Below are 20323 nucleotides of genomic sequence, written 5' to 3'. Positions count from 1 at the left end.
AAAATCGGCATAGTTATTCATTTAGTGCTGTTTTTCTCGTGTGACAAAAAAAGAGGCTTAGTAACTTGTTCAAATAACTGATAACGAAGCCTTGTGTGACCACGGCATTACCCCCGCCTCCCGGGGGCCCCTTCCCTTTCATGTTTTCCTTACTTTTCTCTCTCTTCTCTCCGGCAAAGTGAGCAGTTTTGGCACCAAATGGCTAGAATATCAAGGCACCGCATTATCAACAGCAGCTCCCTCTCTAACCTTTATAAATCAGCACGCACACACGCTCTCACTCACACTCACTCATACACGCACCCACGCACACTGCAATGGCTATGGCAGCTCGCTCTCCTACTTCTACCAAAAATAAGTTGGTGCTGCTGCTGGTGCTTGCGGTGCTTGCCACTTCAAGTCTTCTGCCAGCGCTTCATGCTGCCAGAACCGCAGCAGGTAAGTCCTCTTGTGTGTACCACAAGAAGATTTAGAAACTTTCTTATGTAGGAAAAGGGAGCCTTTTTCAGTGTTTTTCATACAATACAAACCATCACGAGCTTCTATTCGGGAGGCACCTCATACCTAGCTAGGTACGATTGGGAGCAGGGGACCGCCGGACCAGTGGGGGAGGCACCGCATACCTAGCTAGGTATGATTGGGGACAGGGGACCCCCGGCCCCCCCACAGGGCTGGTGGTCCCTTGCCCCCAATTGTGCCTAGCTAGGTATGCCATGCCTCCCTCACAGAAGCTCATGATATTGAGGTAAGTCATAATGTGGGAGTTATTGTGAGAATCTCTCCAAAACTTCTTGTGTGTGTAAGGCCCGAGAGAGGGAAAGATTGGACGGATTACGCATGTGGATCCTTGATGCCAGAATCTTGTAAAAGAAACTTGATGCTTATCATTATAACAAGATCTTTTTCATGTAGGTATGGTGGAAAAGGATGCAGAAGTTTTCCCAAAGAACTTGTGTAGCTATCAAAGCAAGACCTTTAGTGGTCCATGTGTGAGTCAAAACAGTTGTTTACATCAATGTCAAGCAGTGGAGCATGCTTACACAGGTGCATGTCACCTTCACCACGTAGAAACCCATTGCTATTGCTATGTCTACTGCTAAGTATCGAAGCATCTACACTCATCGGGATGTGGACTACACGACAACCAGTATACTTACATGGCTCATTGAGCAAGAGGAAGCTTTGATGTTACACAATACAAATTATCAATGTAATAACGATAAAAACATGCCCTCTTATGTCTAAACAATTGGCTTCCAAGAGAATATTTGCTCTCTATAACTTATAACTTGGCTATAAATTAATAAGCACATTTGAAATATGTATGTATGTGTGTCTGTATTTATGAACAGATTGGTGCCCCCCCTACAAGTGCCAAACAAGTAATGCAAAGTATCTTTTATTGATACAATTTGTAAAAAATGAAAAAAAAAAATTCATTAGATAGCTAGTAGGAAGTCGAAAGGCAAAAAGGCTTCGAGAGTGGGGCATGCATGCGAGGAGAGATTTCTTGTTCACACAAGAAGATCTAGAAATTTTCTCATGTAGGAAAAGGGAGCTTTTTTTAGTGTTTTTCATACAATACATAACATCATGAGCTTATGCGAGGGAGGCACAGCATACTTAGCTAGAGGTACGATTGGGAGCAAGGGACCGCCGGCCATGTGGCTTCTGTTCGAGAGGCACGACATACCTAGCTAGGTATGATTGAGGGCAAGGGACCGCCGACCCCCCACCGGGCCGACGGTCCCCTGCCCCCAATGATACCTAGCGAGGTATGCCGTGCCTCCATCACAGAAGCTCATGATGTTGAGGTAATTAGTCATAATGTGCCACTACCTTAGGGGCAGGGGAAGGATGAATCATGCGCTTCATGCAAGGGCACGTAGTTGGCATTAGTAGAAGAAGATCGTATTAATGGCAACAACACATGCAGCACTGCTGTGTAACCAAAGCTTCAGCGTCTACATTCCCCGTCATTGAATTCCCCATAGCCCAGCTAGTCTATGAGTCTGGGGCTTCCTTCAAGTAGGCTTGTGAATGTTGCAGCCTCTCTCTCTCTCTCTTTCTCTCTCGGATGTTGGGATGTCATGTAGCGTAGCTTGTGATCGATGCTCAGGAGAAGGAGGAGGAAAATAAGACTGGGGGTTGCCCAGTAGAGGGCTTCTGCACGCGGAACGGCGTAGGGCTATGCATGAACATCCAAGAGGGAGTGGGGCGAAAAGGGAATATTCCCAGCTACTGGATTAGCTGGTCTACCCAATTTCGAAAAAATAAAAAATAGTTCATTAGCGAAGGTGATGCACAATTTAAGGCATTAAATCTCGGAACGTCAATTGTTTGCTATGCAAAACGGCTTCTTTAAAATCTGTGTGTGTGTGTGCGCGTGCGCGCGTGCGCTCCGTCAAGACACTAGCAAAAAATTGGATGCCGATTAGAGCTAGTAGACTAAAGGTTGTGGAATGCGAAGAATGAATCGGTTTTCATCGTCCTGCATTCAAGGCTCACCTTTTTATTAGTAAACGTGGATGCAAAAGCTGCTTGATTGTAGCTTGCCTAAGTATCATGGCCTTCATGCACGCTCAACAAGTGGCAATATGGGCAGCGACAACAAAGGGCCCACATAGTGCACGTGACATGCAAGGGCAAACACAATAGATGCATACTTAAAAAAAAAAAAACAAAACTCACAATTCTCGAGTGGATTGTATTAAACACATCATAATATTACAGAACCAACCTCAGGCTTGTATTGAGCCTTGAGGTGCAAAAGTTTACAAGCTGGATGTTTGCCGTCTTGCAGTGAGGCTTTTCACCACCAAATTTGAACAAAATTTCTAAGCTTTACTTACCGCCTGTTGAGAACAAAGGCATGAGTAATCCTAAACCAATGTTTCAAATTTTCCGAGCGTCCATATTAGCACTTTGCTTTCTTGTATAATCTCTGCGAAGCTTGCCGACAGTTCCTTGTCTGCAGTACATTATGGAAGAAGAAGTACCTGACAGTTTGAGTGCTCATGAGGAGGGCATGACTTCCCAACTTCTTACCTCCAAGGAATAAATTAGTGTCGAAAAAACCAATTTTCCATGTCCTTTGTATCCACTTGCATATTTTCCCTGCGATGCCTCTGATAGCCGGGCATTCCATGTATAGATGGGCTAGATCCTCACTAGCTAACTTGCACCCCAAGCATCGATCTGTCCCATTCCCTCTCTCCTGTATCTTCACCCCCTTCGGAAGAGCACCCCACATTACCTTCCATAGAAATACCTTCATGTATTGGGGCAACTTTGGCTTCCAGATGTTCTTCGTTACTTGCTCCCACCATTCCTCCAGCCATTGTTTTTTCCATATCTTGTTAAGGGGGCTAGACCAATTCTTCTTGTGCATCATTGTATGATATATGCATTTAGAATGGGGTTTCCATAAGAGACTTCTTCCGGGCCATCTCCATGCATTCCATTCAAACCCCAATTCACAGATTGGCATCGCTACATTGTCAAGCTCTTTAATCACTTTGTTGACCAGTAATATCTCCAACCCATTAAGTTGGAATTGGGTTACCAGAAGGTCAATGGTTTTCCATCTCTTGTTGTCACCATCCCAGAAGTGCCCAAGTCGATTCAGTCCCTTATTATTCAGTTTCCTAGCTGTTTCTATCCAAAAAGGACTTTGTGGTGGATCTACAACTTTAGAGCCCCAAGGGGATCAGTGTAAAAGGGAGTTCTTGAAGTATCTGGTTTCTTCCCCCCACTCTAACACTCCCATTGCTTTGTTGCATTTCCTTACCAATTCCCCTGAGATGCCCCCCAAACTTAGGGTAGACCACGTTAGGCCTAATAGTTCATCATGAATCTCTACCTCTTTCCACTTACCACCTTTCGAACCGAGTTTAGCTGCTTCTACATATCTTTGTCATAATAGCCCAAGCTTCATCCTGTTTAGCCAATGAGACTACAAATTTTGCGCACCGAGCTTTTGCATGGGCCACATGGTTGAGAATCCCGAGGCCTCCTTGATCCACTGGCCGAGCGACTGACTCCCAGCTGGCCCATTGCCATGGCCTAGAGGATTTCGTGTTGTTTTTCATAAAAATATTTTTACTGGTTTTAAGAACTCTTTCCAGTGACACTTCGCTATCTTGAGAAGCGAGCTAGTGTAGGCAGTATAAGGGAGCATAAATGCATTAATCACTTTAATGCGGCTTGGGAATGGGAGAAGAGCATAGTCCCACCTACTCATTTTTGTTCTGATTTTCTCGAGGACCCACTGAAATCTTTGTTTGTGAGTTACTTCCGTCCCGAAGGGCCCACCCAGATGTTTGAAAATATTCCCTTTTGTGACAATCTCCCCCGACTAGTCAGAGGGGTCATAGGAGTCATTTTTTGAAAGGGAGATCAACCTTGACTTCTCTTTATTATAGTGGGATCCCTAAGCCACTGAGAAACATTTGCACAATCTCCAGAGATTTCCTGACAACCTGGGGGCACGCACGCCTTCAAGAAGAGGAGAGAATCGTCTGCAAATAGTTTTGCTAGTAGTTAGCTATTTCCTGGTAAAGCTAGGCCTTGCAACTCCCCTCGCTTAGCACTAGCTTCGAGCATCGTGATTAAAGGATGTGATCCTATGGCAAAAAGTAGGGGGGCTAGAGGGAATCCCTATTTAATAGACCTTTTGACCTGAAAGAAGCCCACTATTCTATCATTAAACAGGAGCTCTGATTGGCTACCAGTCCTTAGTGTACGTATAAGGCGACATAGGCAAGGCAAAGGACAAATATGGAGGGAAGTTTTGTAGGGGAAAAATGGAGGCAAAGCCGCCAGTAAGTGGATAAGTGAATTAAGAGGAATCTCTCAACAAAACAAGGCCTTTTAATTTTTTGGAAGCCAATTAGAAATACCTTTTGTTTTTTAATACCCTCGATATGCCAATTGGTGCCATTATATAATAATGAACATCTATACTATTTATTAAGGAGACTGGTTTTCCAGTGCCACGTGTCGTAATTTGTTTTATCCGACAGTGTGGCCATGCATCTCCGACAGCTACAGTAAAGATAGTGCGCACGCAAGGGGAGAGAGAGAGAGAGGCGGCCGAAGGCTGCCGGCCACACTAGTGCTTGTCTACGATCGTCCTTGTATCTCCAAAACATTGACATAAAAAGTTCAAAATTATCACAAATTGTATTTAAGGAATACTTCTCATGCCTACCCTGCGTAATCGTTCACGATCAATCAAAGATCTCTCTTGAATGCCCTCAAGGATCAAAACGTGGTATAACATGCCTCATCAAGGCAAAGTATTCTTGAACATAAATATGTTTTACCCAAAGGAATGAAGCCACTACTAAAAGCACAAAGTTCTCGTTAAGAAAAGCTGTAGTGTAGTCTCATTAAGAAAGGATATAATGTTTGGCTGCTATCTAATATAAAATCACTCACTCTTGTGAGTTCTGAAAAAAGAAAGAAAGGATATAGTTCTTGCTCAGCCTGTGTGGGTTGTGGGTTTGCTTGGCCTGCGAGTATGCTACGAGTGGAGAGGCTTACGGAGCTGTTGTGGCAAGGAGCGGCTCTCGATTTATGGGCAGCTACGTTGGTGCAATATATATGTCACATCTTTCCCACCCCCATCGAGGAGACAAAGATCCCATAGGCCAGGAAAAGGCCGCCGCAATGAAAAGACCACAAACCATTTTCCAAGGACATGGCGGATTTTAGGGGAGTCATGCCCCATCGAAGAGATCACCACTCGTCGCCACCGACAAGACCATCTGCTGCCCTAGACACCCGCGTCTCGAAAGGTGAAAACACCGCATCGACCACCAAGAAGCTCTTTGAGGAGAACCGGGAGGGAGGCTACTCCTGAGCGTGCCAAAAATCCAGAGAAAGGGGCACAAGGAGCTTTAGATCCACTCCCATGTAGCAAAAAAATATGATATACTAGATGTTTGCTAGCTTAAACTAGCAAGAGTGCAAACTAGCAAGTGTGAGAATTTGCTAGATATTAAAGTAGCAAATCTCTCACTACACGGTAAGTGACTTATCATATACCAAGTGCACATTTTCCACATGGAAAGTGTATGGTAAGTCAATGACCACATAGTGAGAAATTGTTAGTTAGATCCCAACTAGCTTGGTGAATCAAATCATTACTAGCTACAAAATGTCCATGGATAGTGTCACTAATCAAATCTAACATTGACATCATTTAAAGATAAACATCCAATGTTATTGGCATTTATAGACATTGGGCCTTCTTTAAATAACCAAGTGACATATCACCACATATAATTGTAGTGATAAGTTCACTTGGTTTCCTTAACAAAATCCAGGCATCTTGCCCATGGTCATATAAGTGGTTTTCAAGAGAGAATAGATCTCTTCCATTGACTTTGCTCCCAACCATTTCATTATGATCGTCTCTTGATCAATTTTAGACAATGACTATGTCTGTACAAAGAAAAGGATTAATTATAAAAGAACAAAAGAGAATATCTTAATATTTTTTAAAGATGTAGAAAACGTTTATAAAGTACATAGCAGAAACTTGCTCTTTAGATGGCAAAGATAATTTGTTTGCATCTGGCATCAACACTCACATCCTAAATTAGAAACCAAAATTTACTACATAAGTAGAGCTCAAAGTAAGAACTCATCAATAAAGATAATAAAACAAAGAAGATCACCTTGGGTCTCTTCTTCTTTGCAATTTCACTCTTATCTTCTAATAATCGTGATAATTTTGTGGTAAGCTACAAAAATAAACTCTTTAAATGAACTCGTTATACTTTGGATAAGACTATGTTTTTAAAAAGCATTTTGAATTCTTAAGTTATCACCTTTCTCTTGCATGCACTCTTCTTTTTATCCTATTCTAATGGTAATGTGTGCATATTCACCTCCTTAAAAATAACGAAGAAGATTTCAAAATTTGCAAAGGCTTTTAAAATGCAATAAATAAGAGAATGCATAGTTAGCATTTATAAATTTTTTGGATGGAATAGCCACTTGTACCAGCATTTGATGACTTTTCATGTAGATGGTCATGAATAAAAGTCTCATATTCCTAATAGGAGTAACACAAGTTTATATTGTATAAGCACAAGTATTAATCATAGTTCACAATTAAAACATAGAGTACAACTACTATGTACAAAACACACCTCATACATATCATGTTTTCCACTTACATTTTTGCAAGGTATGTCAGAAATATATACATTATTTTGATCCTGCGAATGCATCAAAGTTAGCATAACATGCCATTTGAAGATTTCAAGTTATTATATACTTTGTGAACATATATGTTACCTTCAAAACTCTTGGTTGTTTATTTTGATCTCCTAAATTTTCTTCTTCCAAATTTCTCCCAAGATTTGAATGTTTAAAATAAAGAAAAGCTTTAAGTTCAAACATATGCTATATAAATTAAAAAACATAGTTTTATTTTACTCACAAGCTTTGAAAGAGATCCACATTCATTGATTTTCTCCAATGTTCATGATTTTCAATTGTCTCGATCACCTTCATATCTTCATCTACGACCCAAAAATATTGAAATATTAGTCTTTTAGACAATAAAAGTATACATTTTCAATGAAATTACCTTATCAAAGTAGCATTAGATGATGTCGATCCACAAGACTTTCTTTTTTTTCACTTTTGTTTTGCTGCAAGAGACTTGACACAAAAGTTGTAGATATCTACCTCCTCCCAAATATAGGGCTCTCCATGCACAACTATTGGCTTAATGTTTCCTATGTTCTCCTTGATAATGTTCTCTATTCTTCTCTTCTCTGCTGGATTGTTTCGTAGATCCTTTATAGGCTCTACATTCTCAAACCACTCCCCCGCAAGGCCATGTTTTGCATTCCATACTCTCACTTGGTCATCACAATGTCTCCGGCCAAAATCCTATCCATAAAGCTTACTTTTATCTCAATGAGATAAAGGTGGAGCACATAACAATTGAGTGTACATCATAGATTTATGCTCCTCATTGCTAAGAAAATTTGACTCTTTGTTTTGGAGGCCCGCCACAAATCTAATATTTTCAAAGCCTCATCTCGAGACATTGATAGCAACCTATCCAACAATGATTGTGGACATTCCATTTTGTATCTGCCCATAAGAAGAAACAAGATGTACTCAAGTAAATACATTATACTTACAATATTTAATATTATTAATCTAAAATTTCTTACAAATTTAAATCTTCATATAGATTGCCACATGACATGTATAAATTTATTTTGTTTTCCATGTTCGTTCGTTTTTTTTTGTTTCATTGTTTAGCTAGCTAAACACAATCATTCCAGCTTTGCCACGTGTTCCCTTCTACACGGACTATCCATTGCTTGCATCTTGCGAATCAGTACGTCTTCAAAAATGCAAAACTTGCTTCTTTTTTGGTAGTATCTATTTCTCGCACTACAATATGTAAGGATTTCCTCTCTCCATCCTTCGAAGGTACTTTCACTATGTCATGGAGTTCCAACCACAAAGGAGGATTTCCTTAAGAACCCTCTTCAACAAGGTTCTCTCTTGGTTTCAAATTTTTTACCTCATAAGAAATTAACTTTTGACTTCTAGGTACTTGTAAAGGAATAAACTTGTGGAATAAAAAGTAAATGGGTCCCAATTCAAAGGAAGAGGATTATTCTCAAGTACACTCATTGACGTACCTTATCGATTAACAAAGTCTCTGAAGCCTCACAACCACAATGCATTGCTTGTAATATTCCCACAAAAAACAACATGTACTCAATCCTATGTTGCATTGAAAAAATTGTAGTTATGCTTGCCTTCTAGTGCCCTCTATAGTTGCTAAGGTTTTCATCTTGGTCCACCTTCACAACCACATGGTCCCCAATATCACATATCTCTCATTTGAAAAGGACCTTCTTATACACCGTAAGGTCGCTCATAAAAAACAAATGAAACTCAAATGTGCCAAAATGAACTAGGATATGTAGTCTCATGTACATTTGGCTCCTTGAATGTTCGTCTCTTCTTTGACATTGCAATCCCTTTTGTTAAGAAATTTATCCATGCTCTCCATATTTCAAAAATTTATCCCATATCGATCTAGAAATCCCAATTGAAGAAACAACTAGTAATCTATGTATGTGCCAAGGAAAAAAATGGTTGCAATTAAGACCTTCATGTGACACTTTAGAAGATAGACTTAATGAGCCATGGAGTTCTTGAATGAAATGCTCATTTGGTACTATCACGTGCTTGTCTTCTTGGATCACTTGGAATGCTCTTGTAAAAACACTTCTCAAATAAAACTGCACAAAATTTGCCTCATTGTTAAGGTTATTGGACTTGATGCCACTATAAATTTTGACCATTTGTTCAAATATGTAGTACCAAAAGTGGTCATGTCAGCCATGCGGCTAGACTTTCATCTAGAAGTTCACCATTTCCTACACGTATTAAGTTTTCTCTCCTTACTCGCCTTCTTAAGTGTTCAAAAGAGGCAAGTAAGGAGTCAATCCCAGGGTTCTTGGGACCTCCACATGTACTGGTGGGGTCAAAATCACCACATTTTGAGTCACATTGTTATTTTTTATTGATTGTTTTCAATTTTAGTACCTTGCTTGAGGGAATTTTAAGGGTACTCTAATTTTGTGCATGAGGGACACACTGTTTGCAACACATATGTGTTTTTATTGGTGTCACTCAAGTATTTTATTCTTGTGGACCATTCAAACAATCTTTACCCTGATAATAAATTTTGATGGTGTCCACCTTCTTCTACATGCAAATATAAAAGACGAGTATTCTTCTAAACTATATGTTTCTTTTCACTTATACTATGGTTGATGATGCAGGGAATGAAAGTCATTAATGGCAAGGACCAAGCAACTACTAGGAAGGTTACTAAAGAGGAGGTTAAGAAGGAGAAGTTACATGACAAATTAAAAGCAAACCAAGGAGAGAGCTCAAAGCACGAAGAACAGCCTCTACATCTAAAAAAACTCACCCCTCAAAAAAATAAAATGATACCAAATTCTCACTTAAGCTTCTTTCAAAGAAGATAATATTTTCTCAAAGAGCGATATGATTTAAGGAGATTAGGAGAGCACAGAAGGCACTCATTGTGGAAATTCTTAAGCTTCCTTTATAGAACTTTGCATGCAGTTTTAGAGCAACTCAAAATATACATGAAGTGGAAACTTTTGTAAAGAGTGCATAAAATCTGGTAAAGAATGTGTAATATCGTGTTTTGAAAACGAGCATTTTGTAGAGCTATACACCCCTTGTAAAAAAAAGCATTTTGATTATAAACCAAGAAAATTCAAGTTGATTTAACCAAAGTCTTCCACTATTATAATTCCATTACCTCCATGTCAAGTGTAACTTCAATATATTCTTTCGGTTTCTATTGTGATTGTGGTAGCTCTTGATTTGTCTCTACATGTTTAGTCTCACCTAATTATGTGAAATTAGCATGTCAAGCCCCAAAGATAATCCATGCCATCTTCTAACCTACACCTGAAGGGCCTAAAAGTTGAGATGATGAAAACTAGCTTAAAGTATACCTCTAAATTCTATTCTACTTCCTCCTCTACCCTCTCCTCCTCTATGGTCTTTTGCTCATTCCCTTTTCTCTTTTCTTCTTCTACTTTTTCTTGCTCATAGGAAGTAAGGAAGAGGAATATGTATCCTTACCCATATTTATATCCGTATTTCCCATTGTAAGTGTGGATATGTGACTTTGGAAACCCGACTTGAGCTATTTATAGAGTTATGAAGCAAGGAGAATCCCATGATAAGATTGTGGTATGATAGCACTTTGTTTTCTTTAACATACAAAAACCATACGATATTAAGATCATGACATTGGCACATCTTTTCCCATCCAACCACCAAAGAGCCTTACAAAATGGAAACCAGCAAGATGAAACATTTGCACCAAATACATAATTGTCACTTAATTGTCATTGATATCAAAATACTTTTCACAAAATGCCAGTTGTAGGCAATAGTTGATATAGACTTCCAACAACACTAGCAATGAGTGTAGGGCTCTAGCTAGGGACTAGACTTTAGCATGAAAGTGGATGCACAATCCTTCTAGCACTTCTTGGCATAGAAATTTCTTTCCAATCCTTCTCAAGACATTCAAGCCTTATTGTAAAAAAGGGAAAGTAGGACTACGCCTCATAAATGCAAAGAATGGTAGAAACAAAGACATCATTATCTACATACCTTTCCATCTATCTCAAAAGCAAAAGCAAAAGCAAAAGCAAATCTATTTATGCATTATGTAGATCTTGTCTCATTTGGTGCAATATGCACATGGATCTTATTTTCAAGGTGGTCAAGTGTTCATTATTCATCCACATATCAATGTTTTGGAACATAGAAATGGTTATAAGAATACCTCCTTCTCCCTTTGTAAAGCTCCTCCCCAATGGAGCCATGCTAGATATCTGAAATGTTGATGGCACACTCCATCGGCTGTCATTTCTCTATGCTTTAGGGATAGAGATGTGTAAGAAGCAGAGTAACACAAAACAATCACCAAAAATATAAAAATCATAAGATCAATGTACCACAAACTAACCAAATCAAAGCAGAAATAATAGTCAACATATGAATCACTTATAGTTTTCTCCGTGTAGACAAAGATTGGAACTATTGAGACGGAGATGAAGCTCCTTGTGCATGTAAACATGCTGCACTAACACTTCACTATCTTCTTAGTTCCAAAAAGCTTGAAATCTTTCATTCTTCCTTTCAACATGAGACGAATTGATTTTTTGAGGAGTCTTTTCTTCTCTTCATCTGCTACATTATAATCGAGCTACCCTTGGCTATGGATATTGGGGTCCATCGATTGTGCTTGTTTAATGTGGCATAGGTGGTAATCGTTTCAATGGACGTGCTAGGGTGTTTAGACTGGGTGGACTCCATCGCTTGAGGAATATGACACACAAAAGGGGAAGGTGAAGTGAGGACAGAAGGAAGAGGAGGGAAAAGAAGGCGGTGAGTAGATTCAAAAACACTTTTTGGTAGGTGAAAGAGGAGAGAAGAGAAGGTGGTGGGATGAGGAGAGAGGTGAGAATAGGAGGAAAAGAAGGCCGTGAGAAGATTCAAAAACACTTTTTGGTCGATGAAAGAAACCTTTTTGAGGTAAAAGGACCATATAATGGAAAATACCTTAGATTTTCTTTCAAAAAAAGCAGTTTAAAAATCAAACAAATTTTTTAAAATGAAGGTTTCTTAATAGAAGCTCTCCTCTCATTGGCCTAGAGTACTCTCTCTCTCTAAACATTAAAAGAAAAAAAATTGACATCAAACTTTTCCTAACATAGAACAACTGGAGCGGTCGAAAAAGTGACGTGTTGTTGTAGAGCATGGAGAAGGAGACGACCCAATGTGTCGTAATGTCTTTGATTATAGGTGGATGTAGGTGGTGAGAGAGAGAGAGAGAGAGAGAGAGAGAGAGAGAGAGAGAGAGAGAGAACTATGCTATAATCGGCTATGTGAGAGTATGGGCACCCACACCTCTCAAAGGGGCCAATGAATTGGGTAAAGGGGCCCCCAAATGTAAGACCCTTTACAGGGCCTATGGGGGAGCCCTTTTGCTTGGCCTACATCCCAAAATTCAATTAATTTACCTTCAAGATTTTGGGTGAATCTTGCAATTTAAAAGAAAAAGGCCTTATACCCTTGGTTCATGCATCCACCCTCTGGTTGTGTCTCGCCTCTACCCCGTTCACAACCTCTGCCTAGCAGCACACATACAAGCTCTCTCCCACTTGCAAGAGGCTCTACCCTCATACACATCCCCTTGATTGTCGCTACATCTATGGGAGAGAGAGAGAGAGAGAGAGAGAGAGAGAGAGAGAGAGAGAGAGAGATTGATGGGACTCTCCCCCTGCCCTTCTTCCACTGCACAAGGAGCCACAAAATGGTTGTGTGGCATACTCTAGAACAACATACTCTCTGACTTGCTGCATGCTTTTGGTGGCAATTCTCCCCTACTACCAGCTACATATACTTTACACACACACACACACACACACACACACACACACACACACACACACACAACCTTTGCAAAAACATATGTCCTCTCGCACTTGCACTTGAGGCCCACCCTGAACATGAGCCGGCATACCAGTTTTGCGACCTATCGTCAAGAAGCGATGCACTATCCATCATCAGTGTCTTCATGCCTCTCTTCCACATGTCCCTCGTGCATAAACTTAAAAAATATATATTCTCACACTAATGCAATCCAAAACAAAATTGAACCCACTTGGCCCCTCCACCTACAACCTTGGCTCCCTTTTTCCCTTCAAATCGCCAAGGTATCACTAAGATTTTCCTTAATGCAGTGCTATTTCAAAATTGAATAGACCTACTATCAAAACTTACAAGCTATATCATTAAAAAACAAGCATATCTTCAATAAATGAGGCATTTTACTTTCGCATACTAAGCATTTTACTTTACTGATTTTCAAGTAGTGCCTCCTTTGGCGGCCAACAATGAAATTACACCACATTACTACTGATGTTGATGTTCATGATCCCAAGAACAAGGAGAGAGTAAAAATTGGTAGACAAGGGCAATGACCAGCTCCTGGCAAACCTGTTTGCATATGACTCGCTCCTCTTCTTGAAGGTGTGTCCCCCAAGTTGTCAAGAAAGCTCTAGAGAGTGTGCAAACGTTTGCCATGGCCTTGGGTTCCAAGTGTAATATAGAGAAGTCGATGCTAATCTCCCTATTGAAAAATGACTCCTTCGACCCTGCTAACTGGACAAGGGAGATTGTCTCGAAGGGAATATCTTCTGGCATCTGGGAATCCCCATTGGGGGTGGATGTAACTCACAAACAAAGATTTCGTTGGGTCCTTAAAAAAGTCAGAGCAAAAATGAGAAGGTGGGAGTATGCTCTTCTCCCATTCCCGAGCTGGATTAAAGTGATAAATTCATTTATGCTCCCTTATATTGCCTTCACCAGCCCACTTCTTAAGATGGCTAAGTGTCATTGGAAAGAATTCTTAAAACCAATAAAAAGATTTTTATGAAAAAGCGACACAAAAACCTCCAAACCATGGGAGTGGGCCAAATGGGAGTCAGTCACTCGACCAATGGACCAAGGAGGTCTCGAAATTCTTAACCCAATTGCCCATGTTTAGGCCTTGTGTGCTAAATTTATGATCTCCTTGGCTAAATAGGAACAAGCTTGGACATATAAACTTGGTTCAAAAGGTGGGAAGTGCAAAGGGGTAGAGTTTCACGACAAACTTTTAGCCCTGACGTGGTCTAGCTGAAGTCTAGGTGGCATCTCAGGGGAACTGGTGAGGAAGCACAAAAGAGCATTTGGGGTATTGGAATGGGGGGAGTACTTCAAGAAATCCATCTTGCATTGGTCCCCCTGGATCACTAAAGTTTTAGGACCACCACAAAGGCTCTATTGGGTAGAAACTGCCAAGAAAGTGAATAATGAGGGTCTGAATCGGCTTGTTCACTTCTAGGACGGTAACAGTAAGAGTTGGAAAACCATTGACTTGTTGGCAACCTAGTATCAACTAAATGGCTATGAGATATTGCTAGTCACTAGAGTGATGAAAGAGCTGGACAAGGTTGTAATGTCAATCATGAATAAGGGTTTGAGTGGAACGCTTAGAGGTGGCCCGAAAGTAGTCTTTTTTTGAAAACCTCACTCTAAAGGCATCTATCATGCATGAATGTACAAGAATAATTGGTATAGCCCCCTCAACAAAATATGGAAGAGACAATGGCCGAAAGAACGGTGGGAGGAAGTCATGGAGAACATCTGGAAGCCGAAGTGGCCGTAGTTTATGAAGATATTTTTTGTGGAAGGTGATGTGGGGCACTCTACGAACAGGCGTAAAGATCCAGGAAAGAGGAATTGGGTACGATCGTTGCTTGGGGTGCACAATTGCTATTGAAGATCTAGCCCACCTTTTCATGGAATGCCAGGCGATCGCAAGGAAAATTTGCAAGTGGGTCCAAAGGACATGGCAGATCAAGTTCTTCAAGATTGATTTGTTCTTTGGTGACAAGAAGATGGAAAGTCCACTGAAATTGTCAGGTACTTCTTCTTTCACCATATTTGGCACCCAAGGAACCGCCGTGTATTTGAGGGAGACCTTGATGTAGCAAGCTTCTCAGAGATTATACAAGAAAGCAGAGTAATGATCTATACGCTAGTTCTAGTCTAGGGCTACCCAAGCCATGTTGTCAACCTGCAATAAGTAAAAGCCTAAAACTATAGTTCACCTACTTTGTAAAGCCGGCTATGATTAGCCTAGGTGATAGGTGATAGACATCTTTAGCACCTCAAGGCTCGGCTTGAGTTTCAGATTGTCTTGTAATTTTTATGTTGTGCTTAATATAATTCACTCACAAATTGTGAGCTTTGCAAGGGGAAAAAAAAAAGATACCCATGTAATTTAGAGAACACACACATGTTATAGCATTGAAAACGGGAAAGTAGTGTGTCAAATATGTGTCTCTTCTATTCTTCATTTACTTCCAAAATGCTAAGGTTTGTAAATAGAAATTTTACTATATTGTTTACCAAACACATTTCCTTCTTATATTTTTTATTTTTTTTTGAAACTCACATTTATGTGTTAGATGGATTAACAATCTAAAAACTTACAGCATAAGTCCTGCTCGGACCCAGCCAGGACATCATATGATCCACACTAATCTTCCCACAACCAAATACAACCAAACAGACCAAAACAGTACTTAAATTGTTCACTAAACACATTGCCTTCTTATATTCTTACCCAATCATATCGCTAAGTTCAAAATATTAAATTGTAATTGTTATGCCCTTCAAATCCTAACACTACACTGTAGAGCTTAAAAAAAAAAAAACCCGGTTGTAATGCAATTCGAATTTTATAATATAGTCAAGAATTGTCAATGGTGGTTGTGTGATTTTCCTCCTAGGAGAAATATTAATGGTAATAAGTGAATTTACAACGCAAATTAGACCCACTAAAATCAAATCTTTAGCATAGGTTTTGAGCTCATGGCCTCATTGTTCGAAAGAGCCTTATGACCTAAGACAATTTGGGCCAATCAAGTGCCCAATCAAGTGCATGCCCTCTTGCTTCCTTCCATTTTCCATTTCAACAATCAAGGCATCTCGCTACATTTGCCTCAAACTAATGCGTTAAAAATTGAACAGGCATTGGCTAATCATTGACTCTCATAAAATTTAATATCTAACCAACCCAAATGATTTTCTCATATTAAACTGATCATTTAATGTGGGAGAATAAACGGGAACATGGGTTAGGATATAGACATGTGTTTACAGATCTATCTCAACACGGGGCCAATCGTAAAGGGGCCCAAATGAGAGATGGTTTATCAAAGAGCAAGGCTAACCAATGGAGCTTAAAGACCTTAGAGTTATCTTCACTGAGGACCTCCAATAGTTAGTGTTAAAAGTCATTTGACCTTAGGTAAGCTAGGGTTGTGCTTGAGGTGGGAACCCGGCCCAAGCTTGGTTCCCACCTCAAGCTTGAGGTGCTTGTTGTTCCTGATGACTGAGATGCTTGAAGTGCTTGATGATTGAGATGCTTGAGATGCTAGGGTTGTACTTGAGGTGGGAACCCAACCCAAGCTTGAGGGGCTTAAGGGCCGAGCTTGTGGTGAGAACCAGAGCCAAGGTTGAGGTGTCACAAAAGTCAAATCATATCCCTACAAACAGGGGCCGAGCCATGCAAGTAGGGGGGTGGTTCCTTCACCACTCTCTCTCCCAAAGGGCACCCCTTGGTCAAGAGGCAAATGGGACACATGTCAAGCCCCTAGCTAGGTTACCCTCAAGGAGTGTCCAAAGCCTATTGGTTGGCCTCCCAAGGGGTCCAATAATAATCAAGCTAATTTAGTTAATTGTTTTAGCATTTATCAAGTCCTCTCTCTAAAAGGGAAAAGGGGGACACTTGTCCCGAGGCTACCCTTGTTGCTTGATATGCCCCTGCATGTGATTGGCTAGGCCTGGAGAGGTCCAATGATCTTCAACAAGCTAGGGGGTTGCTTGAGGGGTATACTCTCCCACACACACACAAACAATTTCATTGTGTGAAGTGCAAAGTGCAAGAGCTCCATCTCCCTCTCCAAGCTAGTAGATAATTTGAGAGCCTACACAAAACTCTTGGCTATGGAATGCAAATCCAACCAAGATCCATGCTTCAATGCTTAAGCTTGCCATCTTCTCCATCTTCATTACTATGCTATTATGCATGCTAGCAAGAAGAGTGATGATAAGTGAGGAACTGATTCTTTCTCCTTGAGATGTTTCTTCTTCCTCTTCCCTACCCTCATTCCCCGCTAGCTCTCTCCACCATCGAAGGTGTTTGAGGCCTTGTGACTGAGGCTTGGGATAGTTAATGCTTTCCACAAAGTTTATGTTATGCTCGTGATGCATGAAGCTTTCCATCTTCATTGCATCACCTAGGTTACAAGGAACACAAAGATTGTATTGTAACAAGTCTCTCTTGATGGGAGAAACTATAATACAAATGCCTCTTGGAGGGGGAACCGGCTCCACATAAATCCGGTCCTCAATTGTTGTCATGTTCTCTAAACTCTCTCTCTTGCAAAAGTATTGTTCATGCCAAGTTAGCTAAATTCTATGTTTACGTTTCTACCATCAATCAAGTTCACCCTCTATGCTCATAAAGTAATTTCACCAACGTATTTTCTTTAATTTCTGCTACTCTCAAAGTTAATAGGCCATTTCCATTACATTGGTATCAGAGCATTTAGTTTCTCTTTTCTTGCTTAAGAAAAGAGTTCCTTAAGTAGCCAATAAATGGTTGATTTTGTCAATTATATTAGGGTAAGTGGGACTGGGATCTATTATCGATTTTACTGAACCAACTATGTGGGATGTGGTGCACACCTCGGGAGCTTTGGACTTAATAATGGGGTCTTTTTAGACTTACCTACGTCTTTATCATTATTGAGCCATAAGAAGTCCAAAAGGAGCTAGCCCTCGGCAATTCTGCAATATTAAACCCACTCCACTACTCTCTATAATTAACCACTTTGAGCCATGGGTCCTATTTTCAAAGGCTAAGAGGAGTAGCAACTAAGGTTTTGAATTGCTAAAGCATACACTAAGCAAGTACTCAAATTTTGTTAACATGGCTGACAATAACCAAGAGAGTAGAATGAACATTGATAACTTGGATTTTGCACATGAAGGTGCTAATGATGATGTCCCCATGTTTGTCAGTTATCTTGTTACTAGGTTGCATCAAGCTATGGGCAACCCTGCTTTGCAAGCCGAAGTTACTCAATAACTTTGCGCTTATGGGATTACCCTTCCTCTCCAAGAAGAGAGAGAGCTTAGGAGGACACTTGAAGAGATCCCCAAAAGAAGACTCTCTCCCATATACGAGAGGAGGAATTCAAAGAGCAAGAAAGTAATGAAACTTTAAGTTCCTTTGAAGATGTGGCTCCGCGAAGACGGCAGTCTAGATAATCGCCAACTCCTCCAAAGAGAAAATGTTCAACCCATAGTCCTTCTCCTCGTCACTCCAAAAGGAAAGAGAGGAAACAAAGGAAGAAAAGGGCAGGAAAGAGGTCACCTTCTTCTCCTTCTTCTTCACCTTTCTCCTCTTCTGACGAAATCTATGGCTATTCTCCTAGAGAATACAAGAGGGGAGGACATCGCAAATCATACCCTGCATGGTGAAGGTCACAAAAGCTCAAGAAGTTCAAAGAGGGAGGAAAGAGTATCTCTTTTCTCACCTATGATGGCACCTTTAGTGCCACCGACAAAGTATTGGACTTTTTCCACCAATTTGATGCGGCCTTTGGAGACTAGGGCTTCACGGAGTCCTCCAAGCTACACCATGTAGCTATGCACTTCCAAAAATCGGCTCGTCAATGGTGGGCTAGCCTTTGTGGCAATGGCGAAGCCCCAAATACATGGAAAACTCTAAGACTCTTTCCATCATGAAGCAATTCCTTGCAAGCGATGCAAAGGAAAAAGTGCTTACCGAATGGTGCAGTTTAATGCTTCTCTCCCATGAGTCTATCCACAAATATGTAGAAAAGTTTTGGGACTTACATCTCAAGGCTACTGTCTTCCAAAAGATAGACTTTGCTGAGCAAAAGCAACAGTTTTGTGCGGGATTACCTGAAGAGATGGCCGAGTATGTCAACTCTCAACGGCCTGGTTCTATCACCGAAGTAATCCACCACACCATGGTTGCTTTGTGCATCAATTTCCAACAAGGGGCTAGATGGAATGTCAAGCCCATGAAAAACAAAGACAAAAATGATGCAAAGGGAAAACCAATGCCCAAAATTCTTCCCGAGGCAATTCCAACAACAACAACAACAACAATCGGTCCAAGGAGAAGGGAGCTTACAAAGGTAAAAACAAAATCTCTCCTGAAGAGCTTGAAGCTTTTTGCAAGGACCATAAGTGTTTTAAGTGTGGGGAGCAAGGACATGGCTATCATTCTTGCCCCAAGAAAAATGCTCGCAATGAGACTCCTAGGGCTTCCACCATTGAATCTCCAAAAGAGGATGCTCATTGCAAAGGTGCACCTCTCTCCTATGCTTGGGGAAAGTTAAGGGAGCATGATGCCTTCATCTTTCTTGACCTTGGATCTACTCAGAACTTCATATCAATGGAGTTGGTCACCAAGTTGGGTATTCAAGCTTTCAAGATGGGAGAGACTGTAATGGTTGACACTGCTTTCAAGGGACAACGAGCCTCCGTTACTCCCTTGATTGGGAAGTTGAGGCTCCATGTCCAAAGCTATGTCGACAAAGAAAATTTTTTCATCTCTCCTCTCCAACATGAGGATGCTATCCTAAGGGCACCATGGTTCAACCGCATGACTGCCAACATGAAGTTCCTTGAAAGGAGAATCTACTTCACCTGTAAGAGAAGGAACATGTATATAGATGCTAGTGAGTTTGGTCATACTATGCCACTTGTAAATCCTCCTGCTTTTGGTAAATCAATGAAGAGCTCAGTTTCTACGTACATGATTTTTGTCATAGAGTCCAAAAGATCCTAATGTTTCATCAAATGTAAATGGTAGGAATCAAGAAAAGTTAGACTTGTCTAATTTTCTAAAAGGATTCCAAGATGTATTCATTGATGATATCCCTCTGGACTTATCTTCAAAACAACGGGATGATAACCATCAAATTGAGCTCCTACCAAGAAACTCACCACCTAACAAGCCTCCCTATCGAGTTTCTCAAGCTCAACAAGAGGAGATCATGAGGCAAGTACAAGGATTGGTTGAAAAAGGGATGGTGAGGCCACGTTCAATCAA

At 40.6% G+C, this 20323-nt stretch overlaps 1 protein-coding gene across 1 annotated transcript; it reads left to right on the top strand.

The window, feature by feature from the left end:
* Positions 1–280: 280 nt before the first annotated feature.
* Positions 281–1265, top strand: LOC147454219 (uncharacterized). The gene is made up of 2 exons (XM_086517297.1): positions 281–438; positions 913–1265. The coding sequence occupies exons 1-2, from the start codon at positions 318–320 to the stop codon at positions 1098–1100; spliced, it is 309 nt and encodes a 102-aa protein (XP_086373423.1). The 5' UTR covers positions 281–317; the 3' UTR covers positions 1101–1265.
* Positions 1266–20323: the final 19058 nt, after the last annotated feature.

The sequence above is a fragment of the Adiantum capillus-veneris genome, chromosome 7 (assembly GCF_014529385.1).
Source record: "Adiantum capillus-veneris isolate H3 chromosome 7, ASM1452938v2, whole genome shotgun sequence".
In the NCBI taxonomy this organism is placed as follows: domain Eukaryota; kingdom Viridiplantae; phylum Streptophyta; class Polypodiopsida; order Polypodiales; family Pteridaceae; genus Adiantum; species Adiantum capillus-veneris.
This window is presented reverse-complemented; position numbering and strand designations above follow the sequence as displayed.